Below are 24,404 nucleotides of genomic sequence, written 5' to 3'. Positions count from 1 at the left end.
ACAATGAGCATACATTTAAATATATGTATAGTACATTGTACAAAACTCACTTAGCTAATGCATGTCTGCATGGTTTTACAGTATAGTAGGCACAAATTCAACCAGTTATAAACTGACTGATGTATTGTTGCAACTTAACATTAATATGCCTTTTTGGTCATTTTTATATTATGGTTTTCTTTCATTAGCAGACACTGCATCTATTCATTAATAAAACTTTATGATGGCATTAATTTTATTATATTTCTCCTTCACCTGGGTACCTCTCAATTAGAACAGTTTTCTAAACCAGAAAAAGTAAAGCAGTTCTCTCATTCCTCATCATCATGTTGATGTTCAGTATTCCTAATAATACAATTTAGCAATGTGTGTTGCATGAAGGCAACTAAGTAATTCTTAAAGACAACGTTAATTTGGCCAATTACATTTCAGTTATTAGGTCTTATAAACTAATTATGTATAATGCATGATTTATTTAATTGCTTTTACCTAAAGCTGTTTCAATTTAATGAGGATGTTTTCCTGTCTGAAAGAAATATTTTTATGGATGCACAAATGTGGAATTTGTTCACCGAAGCACAGTTAATATCGTTTAATGGGTTGTACATTCGGCTCACAAACTATAAGTGTGTTTTTAATCCAACACTGCTGTGAGATACTGCATTTCTTCCTCAGGTGTGTTCATAGAATAATAAGTTACTTTGGATGTTATGTTTACCAGACAATATTAATGAGATTGAGGATGTTGTCCTGTCTGAAAGAAATTTTTTTATGGATGCACAAATGCGGAATTTCTTCACCGAAGCACAGTTAATATCGTTTAATTGGTTGTACTTTCGGTTCGCAAACTATAAGTGTGTTTTTAATCCAACAATTCTGTGAGGTATTGCATCTCTTCGTCAGATGTGTTCATAGTATAAAAACTTATTTGGGATGTTATATTCACCAGACAATATTAATGAGATTGAGATACTCCCGCAAGGAGCTGAATAATATGTTTCATATACTTGATGAAATGCGTTGTTGTAATTATAAGCATAGCATCACTATCATTGTACTAGTTCTATATATTCAGAGTTTCAGACCGACACTTTATATCTTGCTTGTTATTAGAAAGCGATAGTAATTTATTTGAGTTATTGATAGACGGCTGTACAACTTATAATTTAAATGAAAATGTCTCATTATACATAATGCCCTGTAGACATGTATCTACTATAATTATTTTTAATTGAAATAATTATGTTCAATTTAGTAGAGAAACATTGGTTGTTTGGTTGGTCTAGATTACATTAGGCGCATCTAACATGTAGAAATTCTGCGTTATACTGTAGTCTACTACATATTTGATCTAATAGATAGTGATTATAACACTACTAATATCAATTTAATATAAATATCAACTACAATAAGTTAGTAATATATAATAATAATGATAATGAAATATAACAATTATCATTGTGTCATTAAGTCATCTTTTTATTTTTCTTTTTTTAAATTTTATTATTTGTCCACAATGCTAACTAATAGAATTTCTCTGGGTTCCAGTTTATATTTATTTTATCATCTAAAAGTATATTCATTTGTATCTTCTTCAGGGTCATGAACTTGTTCAAAAGTTTCATGAAAATTTGGTATGCTGACTTTGTCATATTTTAGGAATCAGGCTTTAAAACAAGGTCAAAATATGGAAATAAGAATTTTAAGATTGATATCGTTATTATTTACGATCAATTCCTGTATACAATGGACCCAGCAGGTGGTAGATTTTGGGTTTTGGACTTGACATGAGATGATATGAAGGTCAGTAGGGTTGTTCCCCTTTTTACAGGAAATGATCCATTGTGTCTATGAGTACAGTACTGTAGGTTCCAGGGAGTCTTTATACTCTTGGATAAACTAATGAATGTGTATATTCTTTGTTTTCTTTGTATTTTTGTAATGACATGGCCATATGTAGTTCCTGGTATATGCACCTCTTTATGCCTCAAGTCCTATAACTTGAACTATAAGTATTGCCTTTGTGTGATATGCTGTATATAGTTACATATAATATATAAAACAGTATAAGTCTCAAGTTAGAAACCTTTTATACAATGCAACAAAAAGACTTGCATGAAAATTTTTAAGCAATTTAGTTTTAGGCTTTTTTTGTTTTGCCACAGCTGCTTGTTATATTTTTTTTTCCTACTAGTTTTAACACCTTTACTATGATTTCTTCCAAGTCATGCAGTTTGGATTGTTGGTTAAAAGCTTGCCTGTCGCATGGCCAGATAGTGTAAAGTACATTGATGGATGGTGAATGTGCTGTGTTTATGCTATGGATGTGGCTAATGAATCTGTAAAAAGTACTTAAGAAATAAGACTGCTCAATATGATTGAATATTTGTGTACTTGGCTTGTTTGTGATTCATTTTTGTAGTAAATTGTAATGTGTCTCAATATGAAATTTAAAATTATCCAGATGTAATGGTAATCTTCATTAAATTAAAATGAAGAATGAATTTTTTTCTTAACAAATATGACAGTAAAATTCTATGCAGTGTAAATTAGCTTTCTAAGTACGTGGATAATCACATTGTTATTGAGTATATTGAGAAGAATAATAATTAATAGTTTGCCTAACTCAAATAATTTCTAAGTTGAATTGCAAATAATTCCTAAGTTGAATTGCAAAATTGTTGTCTTTTCCATCAATTCACGGTCTGAAAGTCGAAATTTTCAATGCCATTTTTATTCGACTTAGGCAAGTTCAACTGTAGTCATAATAATAATGGTAAAAATAAGTTTTCTTCAGTGACGTACTTGTCCATATATTCTTAAGTTTTATTCCAAAAGCATAATAAACTAAATTGTAAATTGTAGTAGGAGTGGAAAAATAAGTAAATAGAAATAATACAGGAATGAGCACTACTTGAAAAGAAACAAAATTGTGAGAGTGTAGAGCGTACATATAATAGAATACATACTGATGATCATTCTTCTAGCTGCTAAAATTGTAAATATGTTCATGTTGTGATTCTGGATGATTAATTAGTATCAACAACGTATCTTCGGTTTTTGACAGATAAGTGCTGTGAAATGGTGTAGTAATGCAATAGTTACAGCATTTCCAATCTACTTATATTGTCTTCAGAAAACTGAAGCAATAAGAATGCTGTCTGGTTTCTATGGTGATAAAGATGTGTGTTTTCCATGTGACATTCGGTAATATTACAACCAACGGACGTTAATTCTCCTTTATATTTATTATTTATCTTACTAAATCAAGACTACAAAATATTATTTGATGAACAATCTTTTCACATGTGTGTATTGCCATTCAGGACATCGTTTTTTGACATTTTAAATGAGGTAAAATAATTATAAATGAAAAATAAGCTAGGCCTAGGCTAATTAATTAAAAAAATAATACAGCAGTACAAACAAGTTCCTGTCGTGGACAGCAAGTGGAAGAGGAGACTCTCATGAAGTCAAGTGTACGTTTTTCTTATTGAAAAACAGTTCCATACTTTAAATTAACGATCTAAACTTGTGTTTGCCATTCACAAATTATCAAACAATACATTGTTTATTCCAGTAAGATATAGCAGTCTTTCTGCACATACAAATAAACAACATGCTTTTGCTTCGTATGTTCGCTTCACGTAGCCTTGCTTAGATTGTTTATATCAGGCTACGAAGCCTGCGCGCAGGTTAGATTGTTTATTTCAGGCTACGATGTATCTACGAAGCCTGCGCGCAGGTAAAAGTGCAATATTTCATGACTGTACTGTAGGTTGTCTTAATTACTGTGCATGTGTGTTAATGGATAATGCATAATGACGATGCCTGCTTCCTCATCAATTTGTATTAATATCCTTATGCCATTGTATTTTCACTTTTTATCTGCAATATCTAATTTTATTGGGTAATAACTAAATGTATAACAGTTGAGGATGGATTTGATTCACACAAATTGTATTGTGCAACAATATTATGGAATTTTGATTTTAAATCATAGTAATGATAGAATGCTTGTAGAACGCCTTCCACAATTGAATCTTCTCAAGGCGCTGACGGTATTTATAATGTGAATCATATTCGTGAAAAAAAAATTAATTTGTATACCTGTCAACCTTGAGAAATTTGAAAGGGTAAGATCTGGTGACATAATGAGTGCTGAAAGCACGAACAGTGGCTGGGGGCCAGGTCTGCATTTGTGTACATACTATATATATTTCTCCTCTACAGTGACATGAATCACACAAACCAGTACATAGTAGGTCAGGCGTTGTGCTGCTTAGGGGGTGTATGTTCAACGGAGATGAGTCGAGATTTAGCTGGTGAAATAGAGAAACTCCTTAAAACAGCAAATGCATATATCAAGAAAAAGGCAAGTGTTTTTATGTTTATTACTGTGTTGGCCTCTACTTGATATAGTCCTTGAACCTAAGTCATGTAGAGAGGGAGGTCATGTTTCGAACATTGTTTAAGAATGAATGTAATTTTATAATAGTTCCTGTTTGAAGCAGGTTCAAAGAGGAAGATCATGTTTCAAACATTGAACCAACTGCCAGTTGCCTCAAGGGAGGCATTTGACGCAGTGCTTGCTAATGAGTTTTTCAGCCTCGTGGCTGGGAGTTTGAGTTTCGTGCTGTCCACTTTCAACCAGGGTTAGATACATAGTGTATAGTGGACAGGCTGTAAAAATGGTTCACGCTATGTTCCAGCCTTAAATGCATGTCAGCTACAGTCCCTGGCTTTGTTTCAGACAAACAAAATCAGGTCCATCTTTTGCGAGGCCTTGCTATAGGATTAAACCTTTGCCCTGCATCCTCTAATAAAGAAAAAAAAACATACACAAGGCTAATTAATTTTGGCTAGCCTGGGCTTTGAATTTTCACTGTGGTTCGCAATCTTGAATTTGAGGAGTTGGTTGATAACTGGTGTAGAGACTGCACCCTAAATTTAAAGATTATACACAGGAAAATACTGTATATTGGGCCTATTTTATCTGTCTTTTTTGTATTGTGGATTATCAAATCCTTGGTTCAAGTGATATAAGAAAACAGGATTTTTTTCTCATGACAAATAATAGCTTCATTTTCCAAGCCTAATGTACTTAATAGGTTCCCCAATTTATATAAGAAACAAATTAATAATAAAAAGTAAGTACATGTTTGCAGGCATGTATGTAGATGTTTTAGCATGGTTGATTTACCTTGGATAAATTATGCATCATATTTTAAAAAATAAGCTTGACATAAGCTGAAGAATGTCCTTGGCAGGTAATGCCAGTGGTTTGATTAGGTATTCCATTAAAATATTTTCCATTTTAATTAGTTTACTATAAAAAGACTAAATATATAATGTATTGTTAGTGGATATAGTAAATAAATTAACGTTTTCAGTGATTTTCTATTGATTCTGTAGGCTGCTCTGTGTGCTTTGCGGGTAGTAAGGAAAGTTCCTGATCTGATGGAGATGTTTATCCCAGCTGCAAGACCGCTCTTAAACGATAAAAGTCATGGTAAATTCATTTTGATTAAAGTTATAAATCTGTTTAGTAATCTGCCATGGTGAAATGATGGTTTGCTTGAACTACTAGAATTGATGGATATAGCATTGAGTAGTAATATACAAATACAATGTCGTTTGAGGTGAAGTAGTGAATTCTACTTCCCGATGATTGGGACGAACTCCTGACGCGAAGCAGTGTGAGGCAGTCCCAATGAACCAACGATGAGGAAGTAGATCTCACTGCTTTACGGAAAGACATCCAAGTTGTATTTCTTTAAGTTTAAGTACACAGAGAATTGTAATTGTTACACCGTAACACTAAAAACAAACAATTCTTATTTATAAGTCTCATTTGTGAGAGCAGCTTAAACCTTGGTGTCCATATAATCGCTACACGTTATGGCTGGCAGTTTTAGGTGATGCTAGTCAGTCAGTCGAATAGGGGAGCCTTCTCGATTGCATCAAGGATTGTTGCACTGTACAACGATTGCACTGAAAACACTGTAGTGACAGTGTAGCGATTTTAAGGAAATGAGGCCTCACTCAGACAGTCGGCTCAACTGGTGGTAGCCACTGCGTGAGCGCACTGATCTGTGGAGATCTCTTGGGCCCCGGTTCAATTCCCAATGCTGCTTTCCTTGTATTTCAGCTGGAGGGCTGTAATGCAAGTTACGATAGTGCACCGTCTTTCGGATGAGATTTTTATACTTTGGTCACGTATTCATTATGGACCATATGCGCGTTAAAGAACGCAGTACACTCCGCAGAACGGAGTAGGGGATTGTCTCCCGGTGTACTGCCTAATCACACCATAAGGATCCCATTGGACATAAGTCTTCCTCAGACTCGTTGGTTATCCAAACATATCCATCCATCCATGAGGAATTGAGGCAGGATTCTGGAATTTAAGGCAAGCATTTGGGTTACCAAGCTAATATCCCACGTGGTACTTTTACCAATATATAGATAACTGTTCAACACTAATTCCTTCATTTATAGGTGTTCAACTTACAGCTGTAGCCCTAATTACAGAAATGTGTGAGCTTAGTCCAGATACACTACATCACTTCAGGAAGGTACGTGTACGTGTATACTTTTAAATTATTTGTATTTGTATACCTTGTTGTTGTCTTGTTCAAATATAACATAATATGAAAATCATGACAAACATTAATACTTGGGCTTATGGAACATCTTTGAAATTATCACAAATAACTACTAATTTTTATGATAAAACTACTATGCATTTGTTTTACGATCTATTAAATCTATTAAATCTATTGCATTTATAATCAGTGTCTATAGATTTTTTTTTTTATGGAGATTTTTGATAGAAGTAAATATTATTGAATCCAACATCTTAGATAAGAAAATTAAATTAAATGATCTTAAATGTGAAATTTATTTGGGACTATAATCAACAGATAGGTAATAATAATGAATAAGATCAAAATGTACCGTAACAATTTTGGGTGTTTTATGTAGAGATGCTACTTAGCTACTATTCTCTCTCTTCTTTTTATGCAACTAGTACACACGTGGTGTAAGTTTGAATGTATCTTGATATCTCCCAGAATACCAAAACATACATAATCATAGAGAGCTGTAGCCATTTAAAATTGTTTTTATATGTTTATTTACATTGAATTTAAATTCAAAACTGTTAATTTAAATATGAAATTATTGGAAATATACATTTTTAGTAAATGATGTGTATTTTTTAATAGTGTATAAAATTTTGGGAATTTTATTCAATTTGAATTGAACTAACATTCCATATTACTAGATTTCCAAAATCTATAGAAACATAACAAAAAAAAAAGGCAATTTAATATGCCTTTAATATTTATTTAAAATTGATTAATTTATTAACAACGTGGTAATGTAAGGTTATTAGCATGTATGTTACCATGTGTATTGTGTAAGAGATGAATTGTGTAGCAACTGATGTTGGTGTTGTGTCTTGTAGATTGTAGTTATAGTGAACATTCCTTTACAGATCTATGATGTAGCATTCAGACTTGCATCATCTGTATGTGTTTCCACTGTAACAGTCAGCCTATGTATTAGACATGCATAATTAGATCAGCATACCTAGTATCATCATCATATTTCCTGTTTAAAGAAAATAGAAAATAATCATACAGTGCAGTAGTTTAGAATGTACACACATCAATTGTGAATAAAATGATACTGCCCCATTTAAAGATTAGAAAGAGTATTTAATATTTAGTACACATGTGTAAACGAAAGGTGGTATAAATTATATATTATTTTAGAGTATCTTGTTAGACAATTTCATAGAGCATTGTGTGATAGTGTGAATCTGTAGGGGTGAAGTCTAGTATGATATTAAAGAGACAGTCTGTCGTAGAGCATGCTGGTCTAATAGACTATCAGTTTTATTGGACCAAAATGTCTGATATACCTAAATATGGTCATGATGACATCACATCATGAACATATATAGGTACATCATGACTGTATATAGGCATACAATTTATTGTCAAACAAAAAAAATTGATAATTTGGACAAAGCCTTAAAATATCAAGTGGCTTTCTTACCAGCTGACTCTTTAGGCATTTGTGCCTCACAACCAGTCAGCCAAGTGCAATTACTGGATGTTTACATTTCAATACTCACAAAACAATAAATAAGTTACAAATGATTTCAGCTTGTTAGAGACCTACTTTGTTTCCACCCATTATTCAGTACTACAGTAGTAGTCTAGTAGTTGTGAAAAACCCTGCCCAATGCTAACCACTCATTTATTTTGTTTTTTTGTTTTCTCTATTTCTGTTCACCTATATCTCTCTCACTTTCTGTCTCTCATAATTACTACACGATTGTTCACTAACAATACCCATCTGACCAGTTCAATGATGGTGAGGTATGTGCTGAAGTCAATTGCCCATTTCTAACAATTGTTTTCATTTACTTTTTTATCAATCTATCATTTCTTTTCAATTCCTTCATACCATGCATGTTTAACAGTGATTTTCTCCATTGTTCATAGTCTTCTAGCTTGTTGAATTTCATGTGGTTTTTGGGTATGTGTCTGAAGCACAGTTGATCTTAAAAATCCTTATATTTTTTTCTTGGTACATTGATTTTTGGTAACATTGAAAGTGTCTTGTGAGCATGTCGATTATTTGTGTCGTTCTTGGCTTTTAATTGTCATTAAACGCAATGTTTATCATTCATTTGTGGATTGCTGAGATTTTGTTTAGATTTATAATGTTTTTTTTTGTTTTTTTGTAATGAACTAATTATGAGAAGTGCATTCAATATTGGATGGGTTGATACATTCCTCTACATCTGTTATGCTTTATATCCCTGGTATTCAAACTATGGGTCGGGACCGAAATTTCGGTCGCCAAAATATTTTGAAATAAAATATTTTAGTACTCCTTGATTGTTTATGTCAATCAAAGTTATCTGGTAGAGGGTATCTCATTTTAGTGACAATTGCAGCATTAAATTTTGTTTGGTGTTTTGAGACCCTAAAATCGATCAAATATGCCTTTCAAAACCCTAAATTGTTAAATCTTTCAGGGGCTTCTTATCCTAGACTCCCTCCAAGAGTATCAGTGTAGCCTCTGGACCTGCCCACTTACAGTTCCGTCGGGGTCTTTGCCACCCCTACCCAATATTGAGCAAAACCTGGTGCCACTAATGAGCTGAATGTTTATCAATCTGAAAGTATCAAAAAGTCCAGCTCTTTAATTGGTCAAAATATTATTACATATTTTAATAAGTTCCTCCTTTGTCTTATGATAGTGCTTGACCTCTTAGTCACTTAAGTGTTTTTAATCAAAAATATGAACTGTTCTCAAGGAATGATGGATCGCCGCTTTAGCTACGCTGAAAATATAGGTTGGCTGTATCAAAAAGTTTGAATACCAGGGCTGTACACAGTTTGCATTGTGAGAAAATTATTTTTGGGGGAATTTTTCCATGTCACAAAATTGTTTTTCATCACCAAACTCTGCTTTGATTTTCGTAAGCTTGCATCAAATTTGTTTTGAGTGAAGATAAAGGATTTTTCCCTTTGTATAAACCACTATCCTTATTTTTTGAATTGTAAATTTAATCTTAAGAGGGTGATTTCCACAACTCTCTCCGTTGTTAGTTAAATCTGCGGCTATGAAAAGAGCTCCTCTCACCTTGATGAGCGTACCTTGATATTATACTGTACATTGAGTATGTATTTAATATTTCGACCTACATGTATTCTCTGTGGGAAAAACGGTACTACAGAGGTTACAGGTTTAATTACCACAGAAGTTCTTTTTGTTCTGCTTTATCAATAATTCAGGGTACTATGGATAAACACCTTTTTTTTTGTACCGTAAATGACCAAATGTGCGTCAAGGCGAGACAATAGGCAGTGAGTTGTTTTATCAAAGCCATCGCACTTGTAATGCACTAACAATGTCACTAATAATTTCCTGAGAGGCATTTATTAAGACTATCAGACTTGGTTCAATGTTGTAATTAGTTTAGTGAAATTTAGTTGTTTAATACATAGTGGGGAGCTTTCGACTCCACGACGAAGGTAGGACCTAGAACCTAATGACATCACTAAGAAGTTATCTGCACAAGCAAGAATGTGGAGTTTTCATTGTCGTCCCGATTCTAGATTTGCGTTGTCGCTTCAATCAAAAGACCCCTTTGAATGTCCTGATATGAAACATCAAGGCGCATTAAGTATGTGCTCTCAATTAAGCATTATGTGTATTCAAAATAAGATATTTCTCTAATGAGCACTGTTAGCGAAAATTTGAGTGCGTTGCTTATTTGATCATTTACGGTATCTAATCCAAATGTTGTGGTTTTGTTTCTCTGCATTGTAAGGAATTGGTGGAGGTTGCCCTTTGACTTAATTTATTGCATTTAACCATTTTGATGACATTAACAATTTATGTGTATATTTGGTATTGACTTTATTCCAGATGGTACCACAGCTTGTACGAGTATTAAAGAATTTGATCATGTCCGGGTATTCGCCAGAACATGATGTTTCGGGTGTAAGCGATCCTTTCTTGCAAGTAAGTTAAAAAGAAAATTGATTTCATGACAAAACATTACTAAAATGAATGTAAATGTGTCATATTGAGTCCATTTATGCAGACATATCAATTATATACAAGATAATTTTTTGCCATAGGTCAATTAGGAGATCCATTATGTAAATGCAAAAAAATGTTTGCTTAATTAAGTTTATGTTGAAATACTGTATATGATTGTTCAAGATATCTGTAGTTAAGTCAAAAAGAATCTAAAAAAATTAATCATTAAATTAAATTGCCTATTTGAATATAGCAGTGAAGTTAACATTCAACGAAATATCAAACATAAAATCAGAACAATTATGTTTGCAGACATTTTACTACAAAAATCCTTACGTTGATTACTAGGCCTGTTTGTGGTTGTGGTATATGCAAAAATAGACTAGATAGGTATTACAGTAGAATCTCAATTTTACGTACGGTACGAGACCGGAGGGCGTACGTAAATTGGAGGATTTGTAAAATTGAGGTTGGGTTAAATTTGTGGCGACCTTTGACCTAATACGTATGTAACACTCAATAACTGTATGTTATGAATGAACGAACAATGTTACCTCATAGGCTAGACCTTTCCTCATGCCTACGAATAAAACCATGTGTTTAGTGTTTTTATTCATCAATTTACGATGTAATAATAACGTGTTCAAGTAAAACCATGTGTCTAGTGTATTAATTCATCACTTTATATCTTTTATTTAACTAAAGAACATGAAAATATTCCCTAGGCCTATACGACAAAAGTATAACTTGGGAATTTCCCTTCATGGCTGTTCTAAACAGCAAAGCTGTGGTGTTGTCTGGGCCTGCTGAGACAAACTAAAATAATTTGCGTTCGTGTACGAAATATAAATACCTACTCAGCTTCGTGTAGGAAAAAAGGAGGAAAGCAATTATTTTGAGCACCATCGGTAGTTGTTCATCTAGCTCAGTTCACATGGTTTTAGATTATAACAACCCGCAGTATTAGACTCAATCAACATTGCTGTTTAATAAAAATATGTTGCATATGGTTTGTTTATTGTTATATTATTGAAATAATAAGCAGACAGAAATTAACATAATCTCTTTATACTTATGGTTGCTCCGAAATTAGCCATTTGTTTTGATTATTTTCCGGGTTTTTGATGACACCATCGTCGGAACAAGGCGTATGTAAAACTGGGATACGTAAAATCAAGGTTCTACTGTACTTTACATAAATCAGCAAGGAAATTCTTTTTATCTTATATCCAGAGTAAGCACCTCCAATAAAGTTTCATCTCATCACAGACACTACAGTATGAACAAGTTCAATGCAAAAGTAACACTTAAATCCAAAAATGTTTCATCAAGAAGAACTGATTTTATAGCTGTATATGTTTCTGTGTAATAATCATTCATTGATAAGACTTGAGGATATTTCATTTCTTTTTAGGTTAAAATTCTAAGATTACTACGAATACTCGGTAAGGGTGATCCCGACTCAAGCGAGGCCATGAACGATATTCTAGCCCAGGTTGCCACTAATACAGAAACAAGTAAAAACGTGGGTAACGCAATCCTGTATGAAACAGTTCTCACCATTATGGACATCAAGTCAGAGAGTGGTCTCAGAGTGCTGGCTGTAAATATCTTAGGAAGATTTCTATTAAACAATGACAAAAACATCAGGTGTGTATCTGTGTCTGTATCTTGTCATACAAACACCAATATGCTGGTTGTCGGGTACGTTGGTCTGGTCGGTGTGTGTGTGTGTAGCAGCTAAATAATATAATGAGCTTTAGTCGTTAATTTATGTATGTTGATAGAGTCCAAGCAGCTTTAAATGATTTTATATAGGGTGACATGCGAATATCCTCGCTTAAAGCAGTTCCATTCTGGTATTGACCTTGGGTATAACGAGTTATGGTAGCAGTCTTTGTTTAGTATAATAATACTAGATAGAAATCAGTCTACTGTAGATAATAATTAATGTCTTGCATTAACTAGTGGCCAAGAAGAACGCAGCTACTAAATTATATCAAATGCCCAATTGTCATTTCAATTTTTGGCATTTTCTGTCAGTGATCACTTCAATGAACCATTTGGGAGAGTCAGTCGAATCTTAAGGACTGACCAATCAAAACAAGGCCAGAGATGCATGTGTTTACATACATTTTACGCTATTGCATTCTGGCACCTTGGCAACAGTATCCAAGGGGCGGAGCTTATCAGAGAGGTGCATTGGTTGATAATGATGTTTTTGTTTATATTTGTACAGATATGTAGCTCTCAACACCTTGCTAAGAACTGTCAGTGCAGACTTAAATGCTGTACAAAGACACAGAAGCACTATAGTAGATTGTTTACGAGATCCTGACATTTCAATAAAAAAGTAAGTTACTATATATGTCATCCTCAAGTTCACGGATTGTTTGGAAGATTAATATTTATTGATCAAATTGGTTCATTTGTATTAATATTGTATCATCAGCATGGTCATTATTTATAGAACTGGTATAAAATATATTTTTTAGTAAACCTCCTAAATGAAAAGAAATGTCAAATAATTCCTTTGTTTATCACCATTGGTGGTACCAAGTCCTGGACGTTAGCAATCGTGACATTCCACATTACTTTCTCTGTCTGGTTTTTCACTAAAATCTTGAATTTCCTGTTGCTTAGCAGCTTGCCTATGCTTTTTGGGAAAGTTAATCTAGGCCTTCCTCTGCACTTCTTTCCTTTAATGTATCCTGTTAGTGTGTTATATTGTCTTTCTTTTACTAAATACCTATTATTTTCTTTATTTTCCAGACGAGCTGTAGAACTTTGTTTTGCACTAGTAAACAATACCAATATCAGGAGTATGGTTAAAGAGCTTATCTTCTTCTTAGATAAGTCAGACCCAGAGTTCAAGGGTTATACTTCTTCCAATATCTTCCTAGCATGTGAAAAGTAAGTTTTTAAGTCAATTTATTAATGAGGTAATTTATTTGTACTGTAAAAAATAATATAATTTTTTTTTTGTCTTAGCAAACTGGTTCTACCAAAAGCATGTTGGCAGAGAAGAACATAAAGATTGATAAAATAGTTTTGACTAATAATTAAAATGCGAATGAGACATACAAGTATTATTAGAGCACTCTCTTTGAAATCTCCCAAAATAAGATAATTATACAGATTTAAAGCATTTATTAATTCCATTACTTCACGTTTATATTCATCATTGATATTTTATTTTCTCCACTGCCTGTATGGTTTGGGCAAAACCATTTTGATCAATAAAAAAAACCCCAAAATATCTTCCCACCCTCCTCTGACTTTTCTTATGCTACAGCATTTATTATTTCAATCAATAACATTTTTTTTTTTCATATGTAAATTATTTGCCTGTGTTTTTCAGATATTCACCCAATCGACGGTGGCACATAGACACCATGATGCGTGTCTTGACTGCAGCAGGTAACCATGTTCCAGATGATTCAGTATCTAGTCTGATTCAGATGATCTCTGTTTCAAACTCACTTCATCCTTACATTGTGCAAAAGCTCTACCAGGCCGTTTCTAGGAACTATTCACAGGTATTTATTTCATCGATCAGTAAAAACCATCATTTCCATTCTGGGCTCCTAATATATACAATATATACATTTAAACTTGCCTAAGTCGATCGTTGCGTGCAAGAAACGGGAACCGAATCTCAAGTTTGCAAGTGAGGCCATGTGCATGCACCGAGTAGTGGACGACTTAGAACTGTCCATTTTCAAACAGGGTTTAAACATGCGCTCCTTTTAATTCAAGGCAGTGTAAACACAAGTCACTTGTCGGGCTTACTTAGTTGTGAATTTCTGCATTGCCAAATGTACGAGTCGCTTGTTGACGACAGCTTACAATGATTGAAGTTTTACGTCAAGATTTTGACTTTGACAGACAATTAATGAAAAACAGATCAATTTGGCATGTAAAATATGTTCGACTTTTGTTTTATTCAACTTAAATTTATTTGAGTTAGAGCAAGTATTAACCATTGTAAATATAGGCAAGATGAAGTGACATGAAAATAATTTCGACTTTGACAATTTTTTGACTTTAGGCAAGTTTGACTGTATTTTTCTTCTTAAAAATGTCAACATGCTGAGAAGCATCTTCATTGATATCTTTGTGTGCTCTTTGAGATCAGCCCATTAATATTTTTGATTTATTCTAGTTTATATTTTTTACCTTCAGAAAATACAGATATATACATATTATGTTTTATTTCAGCAACCACTTTGCCAAGTGGCCGCATGGTGTATTGGCGAGTACGGTGACATCCTCTTTGCCAGTGATCTGGAAGAAGATGAACCAGTGCAGGTACGGACATACTACATGAACAAGCTAGATCTGGACCAGCTCAAGTCCCAATCCTACGACCCAGGCCAAAGGGATTGCTTCCAGGTCCATATAGCCCTTTACCTAGCCACTAATGTGTCCATAGTTCTCACAGCATAGTTGTATGTGTGTTAACATTTAGTGGGCTGGGCTTCTGGTGAAATAACCTTTATATTGGCATAATTTTACCCAGCTCAGTCTGTGTGAGATAATTTAGAAATCTGCTTTAATATTTTCCACTGCATTTTTCAACCCTAAGGTAATTAAATTTCTCAAAGCTTATGTACAAATATGTAGGCATAAAGCATCTTATAAAGTTAAGCCTTGTTAATTGGATTTTAATTTCATTATTTATATGCTATCATCAAAATGTATGTATGTATACCCTCTTCTGTCTTTTTCTTATATTGTAAATCTTGTTGTGAGCCAATAATTTTGCGGGAAAAAAAAAATCTTAAAAGCATGAAAGGGGAGGAGGTCTACTAACTGATCTGAATCCATCCTCTAGGCAGCAATATGAAACTTTTTCTATAATAATAATTCAAAAAGATTGCACCACAAACAAAAATCATTTAATAACATGATTGGATTGTAAGGGAAGGGTTTAAGCATGTTGTTTTATTTGTTGGTTGCAAATAATGTGACAAAAAACTGTTTAATTGCAAACTGTTTTCTTTTAAATTATTATTTTTTGTTTATTCATGACAAAAAAAACTTGAATAATTAATTTCAAATCAATTGTATATCAAATTTAGTAAGTAATTTTTTGGAGAGCGTACATATAAATACAATAAATGTTGGCTTATTCCTTAATACTTAAAGGTAGGCTTGTGCAACAAAGTTTACGGTAACAAGAAGCTTGCAATCTATTTTCTTCCAGTACTTGTAATTGTCAGAAATGTTGGAAGCTTTGTCTTTTCGTTTACTACTAATAATAGATTTTAAAAAATGGTCATGTAGAAAAGTGGTCTGTGTGGTGCTCCCTTCAATACTAATCCATTCTTGTAAAGATTCCTCTTAAATACACTAGCTATGGCATGCAATCTGGTTGTGTCCAGCATGTTTTTTTAATAACATTGTATTATATATTTCTGTAGTGACAGTAAGCTAACATTTGTTTTGGCGTCATGAAATGCAGCGTTAAATCTTACATCCCTAGAGTGATTGGTAAAACCTTCCACTAATTAATTTCACTTAAGGCAACTTAAAAACTCAGATGATGTTTTTCACTGGTCCTGGTCACATTGTCTCCATCCAACATAAATATAATTCCTATAATAGCTTTGTTGTGTCTTGGTTTGAGGGTGTTGAAGGCTTGCATGCCAGCCACTACATAATTACTAATAATTTACTTGTGTGAACTTCACTGCATTTCTGTTCATATCCTTTTCAATTTTTGATTTTCTGCAATGCTTAGTTACAGTAGCTTTTAGCTGCCTTTTATATAACATGTGGGGAGTTATATTCAGTTCAATATGAACCAGTGAAAATGTATTTAAGAGTCATCTTCTCATTTATTAGAGATTATTATTTTGCTGTTTACTGAAAGTGATTCCATTAATTCTGTGTGACATAGCAAACAACAATACTGAATTGTGACCGATATAAAAACCATTAATTTCTGTGAACATTCCTGCAAAGAGGTTTAGTAAAATTTCTTAACATGTTATTCTTTAATTGATAGGTAACAGAAGAAGAGGTATGCAGTCTGTTAGAAAAAATGCTTCAATCAACAGCATTAAATCAAGTTACTAAAGAATATGTATTACAAGCCATACTCAAGTTAAGCACTAGGTTTACATCTTCTCAAAAGTAAGTTGTTTATATATTTTTTTTAGTATTCTTTCATTATGTGTTAATCTCCGTATATATTTTCCTTATATTAAATGTATTTTTGAAGAGGAAGTCTTGCTATCCTCAATTCCATAAACTATGTTACTCTCTGCAGCTTTGTTTGCATTGGATTAATTTTTGTCAAACTAAAGGCAAGACTTTTTTTATATCTTTATACCGCCCTCCAATAATGAGTTTGAATAAAAATGGAATTTCATTTTCTTCCAGTCTGCACTCAAAAAAATTGAAATCTGAGAAAAAAACCATGTTTTTAATTTATTTTTATTACTCCCAGCATTGCCTTGGAATCGCCCAAGATAAGATGTCTATATTACTTCCTTATTTATATAAATTTAAAATGTTTATTAATCCCATTACTATACTGTTTACATTTACCAGTAACATTTTGTTATTTTCAGCTACACCATTAGCTAACTAAGGAAAAAGAGTTTTATTAATTTTTTTTTCCTCTTACGAAAATTAGTTGCTAAACAAAGTCTAAAAAAAGTCTTGTCTAAACAAAAAACAATCAACTTCAACTAAAAATCCAGTGCAAAAGACTTGCATAACATCATTCTCGTCAAATTACCCAAGGCACACAGCAACTTTAAAGAGTGAACAGTGGAAGATAAGTCAGGCTGTTTTACTAAGCATAAATGTCCAATGCCAGCTTGGTGTGAAGTTTTCTTGATTGCATGCTATTACTGTGCACATTGCTGAATTTTTCAGCAGAATGTATCTGCGATTACACTAACCATGTATGCCCAAAATTTTACTGTATTATAACCTGCGTATCAAATTAACCAAGATAGCGTTAACATTTGTCTTGGTCAAAATTGATTCAGTGTGAACACTGTTTTTTTTTTCTTGCAAGAGTTGTATGATGTTGGAACCATTTGTTGGGGTTGTAATTTGAAGCACATACATGATTATATCAACATATATACTGATGGTAGAATACTGAATTTGTTTGCAAAAATTGTATACAGATAATGGAGCTGTTTATTTAAATGATTTCTCACTGTTTGATTGTAGGCAAATCCAACAAATTCTGACACCATATTCAATGAGTTTAGATATGGAACTGCAGCAGCGATCTGTTGAATTCTTTGCATTATCAAGAAGCTATGACCATATGCGGTAAGTTACAGAAACTTAGTGCTTTAATGGTGGTTGAATGTAAAACCAGTGGTAGGCAGGGTGAATCAATTAATCAATCAGTCAGTGGCCATTAATGTTTGTCTGTGTCTGACCTAATTAACTATTTTTTTGGGCACCGAGCCCATTAAATCATTGGTGTTCATGGTACCAATGATTTAATGTCTCATCCAAAGAATGAAGTAAATTGAGTAAATATCTCAAGGCTGGTCCAGACTATCAACCTTTGACAAAAACATGACATGTCTAAAATAGGCACATTTTGCCTATATATGGACATAACAACAGTTTTGTTTTTGTCAAGTGTGGACAGTGCTTTACCCAAGGACACAAGCAAGGATTGCAGGTTTTAAACCTAGGGTCATGCCCCAAAGCTGAGCCACCAGACTCATGCAGTATTGTTGCTTAGTTTTCAAATCTATTAGAAGAATCTTCAACAATACCCTTTAGACATTCTATTTTTTTTTAAAATTTAATATTTAAATCCCTTTGATCATATTTGCTGAAATTTAGCAGATTTAATGAATATAATTACTTTTACCCAATTTTGTCAATTTTGTTATTGATGATACAAAATACAAAAATAAAATAGTAAGAAGCTGAATAAGCAAAGTAAAGCATAGTGTTGGTTTTGTGTTATCAGACCGGGTTTACTTGAAAGGATGCCACCGATGGAGAACAAAAACAAGGCAGTGGAAATGAATGGAAATGGTGATGTAGACGTAAATGAAGATGGTGGACAACTCCCTAACGATAGCCAACCATCACAGCCACCTGTTGCAGAGGTAATATATTATGTATGTTTCATATGGTTTATTTGAGGACTTTGATTCTATGTTTGTTTTTGATTATTTAACATATTTACACCCAATTCCATTTCAGAGCAATGGTATTCTGGATTTGTTAGGGGGAGACCTTGGTAGTCCAGCACATATCACCATGCCAGTCAGTAGTAAGCAAGATACCTCTCAGGCAGGAGGTATCATGGATCTGCTAGGCCTAGACATTACCGGTAATCCAGAGCCAGGCCTTGGTGCTCCTGCTCTGCCCTCGGCAGATATCAATCTGATGGATGGCTTACTTGGTGGACCAGTGCAAACAAATAGCCAACCTTCCATAAACCTACTTGGAGGTCCTCTCAATGAATCTGGTGAGAATTTGTCTGTTTTCATATCGTTTTGAAACCTTGTTTGTTACTGCTCCATTGAATACATTTATGATGATAGAATTTTTTGAACAGTTGGTCATGCAGAGTATATTATTACACAAGACTAAGGGAGAAAATAAGAAAAAATGAATGATGAAAATAAATTATTGTTATGTGCATAACAATTATTTATTTTTTTATGCACATAGGTGCATATGGTTATTAATAATCATTAAAACTAAATTAAACTAAACTAAAATAATATTTTGGATAGTAATTAACGGTACATTTGTTTATTTTCTTCTCTATGTTTTTTAAGCGCCTCAAGGTTGTGACAACGTGAGGCATTATATTATTATTTTGTTAGAGGTTTGCCTACCAGGAAAATGGCCTGTATTCATACACTTTGAGGTGATATGATGGAACATGTACAATTAGATTGACCTGATGTATACGAGCAGCATTGCTCAAATGAACAAATTGAGCAATTGTGAGGGGTAAAGGGGTGAAGCCTGTCAGATTCATATCTGTCAGACAGAAAATGTTAGATTAGACTTTATACAACTTAAAACAGAAATAGAATGACACACAAGTTCAAAAATCTGATCAATCATCCTCCTTTGTATCTTACTGATGATTAAACCATTAATGGATTTGCCTTTAAAAAATATTAGTAATAATGGCTTTGTTTATTTTGCAGCCCCATTTATACCCCCAATTACAGCCTATGAACGCAGTGGCATTAAAGTGGAATTCAAGTTTGAACGGGACAATAGCAATCCTGCAGTGGTGAATATAACATTACATGCCACAAACTCGACTCCTAACCCAGTTTCCAGTTTTATATTCCAAGCAGCTGTTCCAAAGGTAATCACATCTTCTATTTTGTTCTTTCTTTCATTATTACAAAACAAAAACAATAGATCAGCATATTGTAAGAGAAAATATAGATTCCCGTTTGCTTATGTTTACAGAGAGCAGCTTAGCTCAGTCGGCTAAACTAGTGGTAGCCACTGTGTTTGCACTGAACCTTAGATATCTGTAGGTCCCTGGTTCGATTTCCATCGCTGGTCTGTTGGTGTTTCAGGAGGGCTGAAATGCAAGTTTTGATAGCACACTGTCTTTTGGATGAGACTTTTAAGCCGTTGGTTTTTTGTGCATTATGGACCGTGTGCATCTGAAACAACAGTCCGTCTTTCGGATGTGATGTTTAAGCCGTTGGTCCTGTGTGCATTATGGCGTGTGTACACGTTAAACAGCGCAGTACACTATTCAGAAAAGAGTAGGGGATTGTCTCCGGGTGTCCTGCTCAATCACCACCAGAAAGACCCCACAGGAAATAAGTCTTCTTTAGACTTTCCTGAGTTATCCTTGGTGTTTACACCGAATAAATCCATCCATCCAAATGTTTTTCAAGGTTCCCAAAATGTTATATTTTGGACATATCAAACTTGTTTACAAAAAATAGTAAATCACAATCATGTGATTAACTAATCATTCCTTTGATTCTGATTTAGACTTTCCAACTCCAACTTCTCTCACCTTCTGGGGATTCAATCCCAGGTAGCAACGCTGGTGAAGTGACCCAGGTCATCAAAGTAGCCAATCCACAAAAGCAGCCACTTCGTATGCGTTACAAACTCTCGTACAGCAGCAACGGAATGCCTGTCAGTGACCAGGGCGAAGTCAGCAATTTTCCGCAGAGTATCTACTCCTAACAGCAGTTCCTACAAAGAGGATGGTTATGCAACAAATTGAATGATATGCTTTGAGGTAAACCTGCATCAGGAGGGTGTGGCACCTAACTGTTAATCAAAATCTCTCCGGTTTAATTTACCAGTGACTATAGTTTCTTCCTTGATAAACTATTTGGGAACAATTCTCGACCAACATGTGGTTTCATTTTACTGTGTAACCAAATAATCATACTGGAGTCATTTTATCGCTGTTGGCCTTCACATGTAGAAAGATGTATAACCCATGATGGGTTTTCTCATCCTGTTTCCTCAGGAATCATATAATGGACAAACTAGGAAAAAGTGGATTTATGAGATGATTTGCAAAACAAATTAACCATGATAATATGCTAAAGTGCAAATGAAATAAAATAATTAAAAAAAAAACCCAATTTGTTAGCACAAAAACTAGGGATCAAGATTGGCAGTTTAGTTTATTCTATTTTTCAAGAAACTATAGATATTAGATCAGTGTCTAAAATGATTCCAATTGGTATCGTTCATGGTATCCAATATTATTTAAAAGAACATTATTGAAGTGTCTGCTAACCACACTTGATCAGTGACATGTCTATATTTAATATGTTTAACATGTGATCAGTTTGGGATTTATTTCACCAATTCCTATGCAAATATCACAAATGTAATATTATTCCTAGAGAAATAAGAGTATATGATTCTGCTTTCAAACCCCCGCAAGCATGATTATTGAATTAATTTAATGCATTTGCAATCATGGTTAGGGTTAGAATTGAAATTACATGAGCTTTGGTTAATCGGTTAAAAATCACGTAAAGTATGGTTAATCAAACTCATTTTGATCTAAGTCAGCAAAATATTATCAGTAAATATTTGGATCATGACATATAGTCCATAGATAAAGAAAGCTTTATTCAGCATCTGTATGTTTTGTCAGTTGTCTTAAATCGTTGAGAAGTTTTTGGGAGTTTTTTAAGGAGATATTATCACAGATTTGCTTTCGTTGAGAATTTGGATGGATTGTGTTGCCAAACAGTAAATCTTTTCAAAATTACTAATTTTGATATTAGAACAGTGGACCTATTCATTGTCCAGTTCACAACACTTAAAACATCATCACAATGTGCAATTGAGAGAAAAAGAAGGTAAAGCATAATAATATTGGTAGTGTTCAGTTTTCCATGATTGACAGTTGATAAATTCCAAAACGTCTTTTTCCCCCCCATATACTTCGTGCAAGGGGAAAGGGCACACCCTAGAGATATGTATATGGATTAACATGATGCAGCTAGAATAATGAGTTAGTGTTATTTCTCAGTGATTTATCCTCTAACAATGTATAAAAACTGACTTCAAACATGTTCACCTTGTCCTTTTGTATGTAGGTTTCACAGATTGTACCTGTGACTGATATGTAAGTAAGATATGTTCTAGTTGATTTCCTGTTGTTATTCTAATGTTTTGGCTTTATATATATTTTTTTTCTAAGCACAAGTTATGCGATAAAACTGCAGAAGGGTGATGTGAGTTTTGCACTCCCACCCCAGTTTGCTTTTGAATATCTACATATCTGCGGAAATTTCATTCCATGCTCCTATGATGTATTCATAAAATTATAATTTAAGTAAATTTAATATCGGTGAAATGACAATGCTTGTAGAATTATTTTTTTACAGTTTTGTTATATTTGATTGTTTTTTTTCTAATTTGGTTCTCTGGGTGGGGTGGGGCAGTGGAATGATATTATTAGAAGAATGACTTAAAAATATATTTTTCTGTACTTTGGCATGATACTTGCTTTGATTATGTTGACAATGATACTCAGTGGCTAAAAGAAAAATATGGATGTAATAAGATGTTACTTAAACAACTAAACTTGATTATTAAATAAAAGATCTTATGGTTAACTTATGTAATGTTTTTACTTAAAACAAGAGCTGGAACTTTATTCATGTTCCGTCAAATGTGGTGGTATCGGCCAAATATACATTATACTGTGTAAGAGGAAAATTGTATATGGAACATAGTAAACTAAGTGAATTAACATTGTGAAACAACGATTGGAGGGTTTATAGGGTATGCGAGAACAAGATAATGCAGGTCTGTATAATGATTGTAGAACTAAAGTTGAGCAGGTTAAGGATATACCATTTGTGATGAGATAAAGAACTTGAAAGATATGTAGTATTTGAAATACTAATTCTATATTTTAATTTATTAGCATTCAATTGTCAATGCGAATAAGAAAGAATAAGAAAATGTTCTTGCGAACTTACTTATTACCTTCCTGTATGCTTTTGCATAGTCCCACAAATTGGCTGGTAATCAATTTAAGAGTTTTCTTTGTAAAACATCTGTAAATCACTGAAAATGGATTGATCTGGTTTCATTTATAAGTACAGTAAATAACTCATTTGATCCATTTAAAATAGCCAGTTCTATTATTTTAATTGAATTTTTGAGGTTTTAAACCAGGTTCCAGCACATATGGTATGTCTTTAACAAAAGTGCAAAAAGCACATTTGTATACATTCCATTGATGTGATTGTTGGAGATCTGGTCCCAATTATTGAACAGATTACTACTCTCCTTGTCCTATTTCCAATGTTCAAAATTATACCCACAATTTATTATTAATACAGTCGCAAAATTTATTATCCAAAATATGTTCAATCTTATTGACTGTTTGTTTTGTGATGAAATAAGACTAAAAAATAATTACAAATAAGAGAAAGTATTTATACCCATAGTATTTCTGTTTTTAATACATATAATAAAGTTATTATCAGTGGCTATGGGGCACAACTAGAAAACAATAGAAGATATAGACTAAAACAAATTTATAAATGTATTGCATGATCTTACACAAGAACAATAATAGGTTTTTTTTTTTTTTTTTTCAAATGATTGCTTATATGAAAATTTATGTTAATCTTTTCCCTCCTATATTTTTATTTGTAAGCACAAGATGCTTTAAATAGTATGTGTTACTGCTTGCAAGTTTAATGACCTTTGGAAAAAAAAGGCAACCTGACACTAGGGTGGGTGGGCAAATAAGTGCTTATAATTAATTTAAATGAAGATATTGTAATTTCTCTATTATAATTATATTCTTTTTTGTTTATATGAATCATTGTTCTTCCCAGTCCATCGCAGATAATATGCATTGATCTTGTATATATTGAAATGACAGGATAAATTTGGTGTAGGTAGATTTGATGCATATCCCTGAATGGACTGGGATAATATTTGTATCTTCTATCACTAGAAGCAAATCACAGAGTTTTATGTAAGCCAATAATAATATTATGTGTATGAACACCCAATAAAAATACTGTGATGTAATCCCTTGGTTTTTTTGATTAGTTCTTTATGTCCTGGTTTTATTGGCTGAACTGTTGTGAACTTATGGCGATCCTTTGGTTCAAAATCCTAGATTCTAAAAATGTACATCATTTAGTTTTGTGTACACACATTAGCCTACCGTTTATAGACTTTATCCAAATTTCTCAAATCAGCACTGAATTTGAAGGCTTCGGAGGAACACATTTTGATGTTGTAGCCTTCACAATATCGATGTCCTTAACATTACCGTTTCTCATACTTAATTCGAATAGGAAATATTGTAAGGAGTACAGAAGTTGTAA

General features: G+C 33.2%; 1 protein-coding gene across 2 annotated transcripts; it reads left to right on the top strand.

Moving 5' to 3' along the window:
- Nucleotides 1-4,239: 4,239 nt before the first annotated feature.
- LOC117115943 (AP-1 complex subunit gamma-1-like) lies at nucleotides 4,240-24,102 on the top strand. Of its 2 annotated transcripts, XM_033259838.1 has the most exons (16): nucleotides 4,240-4,375; nucleotides 5,416-5,512; nucleotides 6,502-6,578; nucleotides 8,379-8,393; nucleotides 10,459-10,554; nucleotides 11,990-12,225; nucleotides 12,815-12,928; nucleotides 13,348-13,488; nucleotides 13,937-14,114; nucleotides 14,797-14,886; nucleotides 16,589-16,716; nucleotides 17,773-17,877; nucleotides 18,539-18,680; nucleotides 18,778-19,045; nucleotides 19,743-19,909; nucleotides 20,560-24,102. In XM_033259838.1, the coding sequence occupies exons 1-16, from the start codon at nucleotides 4,307-4,309 to the stop codon at nucleotides 20,758-20,760; spliced, it is 2,124 nt and encodes a 707-aa protein (XP_033115729.1). In that variant the 5' UTR covers nucleotides 4,240-4,306; the 3' UTR covers nucleotides 20,761-24,102. The 2 variants fall into 2 exon arrangements, with proteins under 2 accessions (XP_033115729.1, XP_033115728.1); XM_033259837.1 differs by lacking the exon at nucleotides 8,379-8,393 and having other exon boundaries at nucleotides 6,502-6,584; nucleotides 14,797-14,970.
- Nucleotides 24,103-24,404: the final 302 nt, after the last annotated feature.

Source organism: Anneissia japonica, unplaced genomic scaffold (genome assembly GCF_011630105.1).
Source record: "Anneissia japonica isolate Jap-2015-1 unplaced genomic scaffold, ASM1163010v1 scaffold27830_len515607_cov181, whole genome shotgun sequence".
Taxonomy (NCBI): domain Eukaryota; kingdom Metazoa; phylum Echinodermata; class Crinoidea; order Comatulida; family Comatulidae; genus Anneissia; species Anneissia japonica.
This window is presented reverse-complemented; position numbering and strand designations above follow the sequence as displayed.

Bases quoted from the DNA above. Each gene is read 5' to 3' on its own strand.
- LOC117115943 (XM_033259837.1), top strand. From the start codon at position 4,307: ATGAGTCGAGATTTAGCTGGTGAAATAGAGAAACTCCTTAAAACAGCA. The intron at 4,376-5,415 runs GCAAGTGTTTTT...TTGATTCTGTAG, and splicing joins ATGCATATATCAAGAAAAAG to GCTGCTCTGTGTGCTTTGCG. The intron at 17,878-18,538 runs GTAAGTTACAGA...TTGTGTTATCAG, and splicing joins AGAAGCTATGACCATATGCG to ACCGGGTTTACTTGAAAGGA.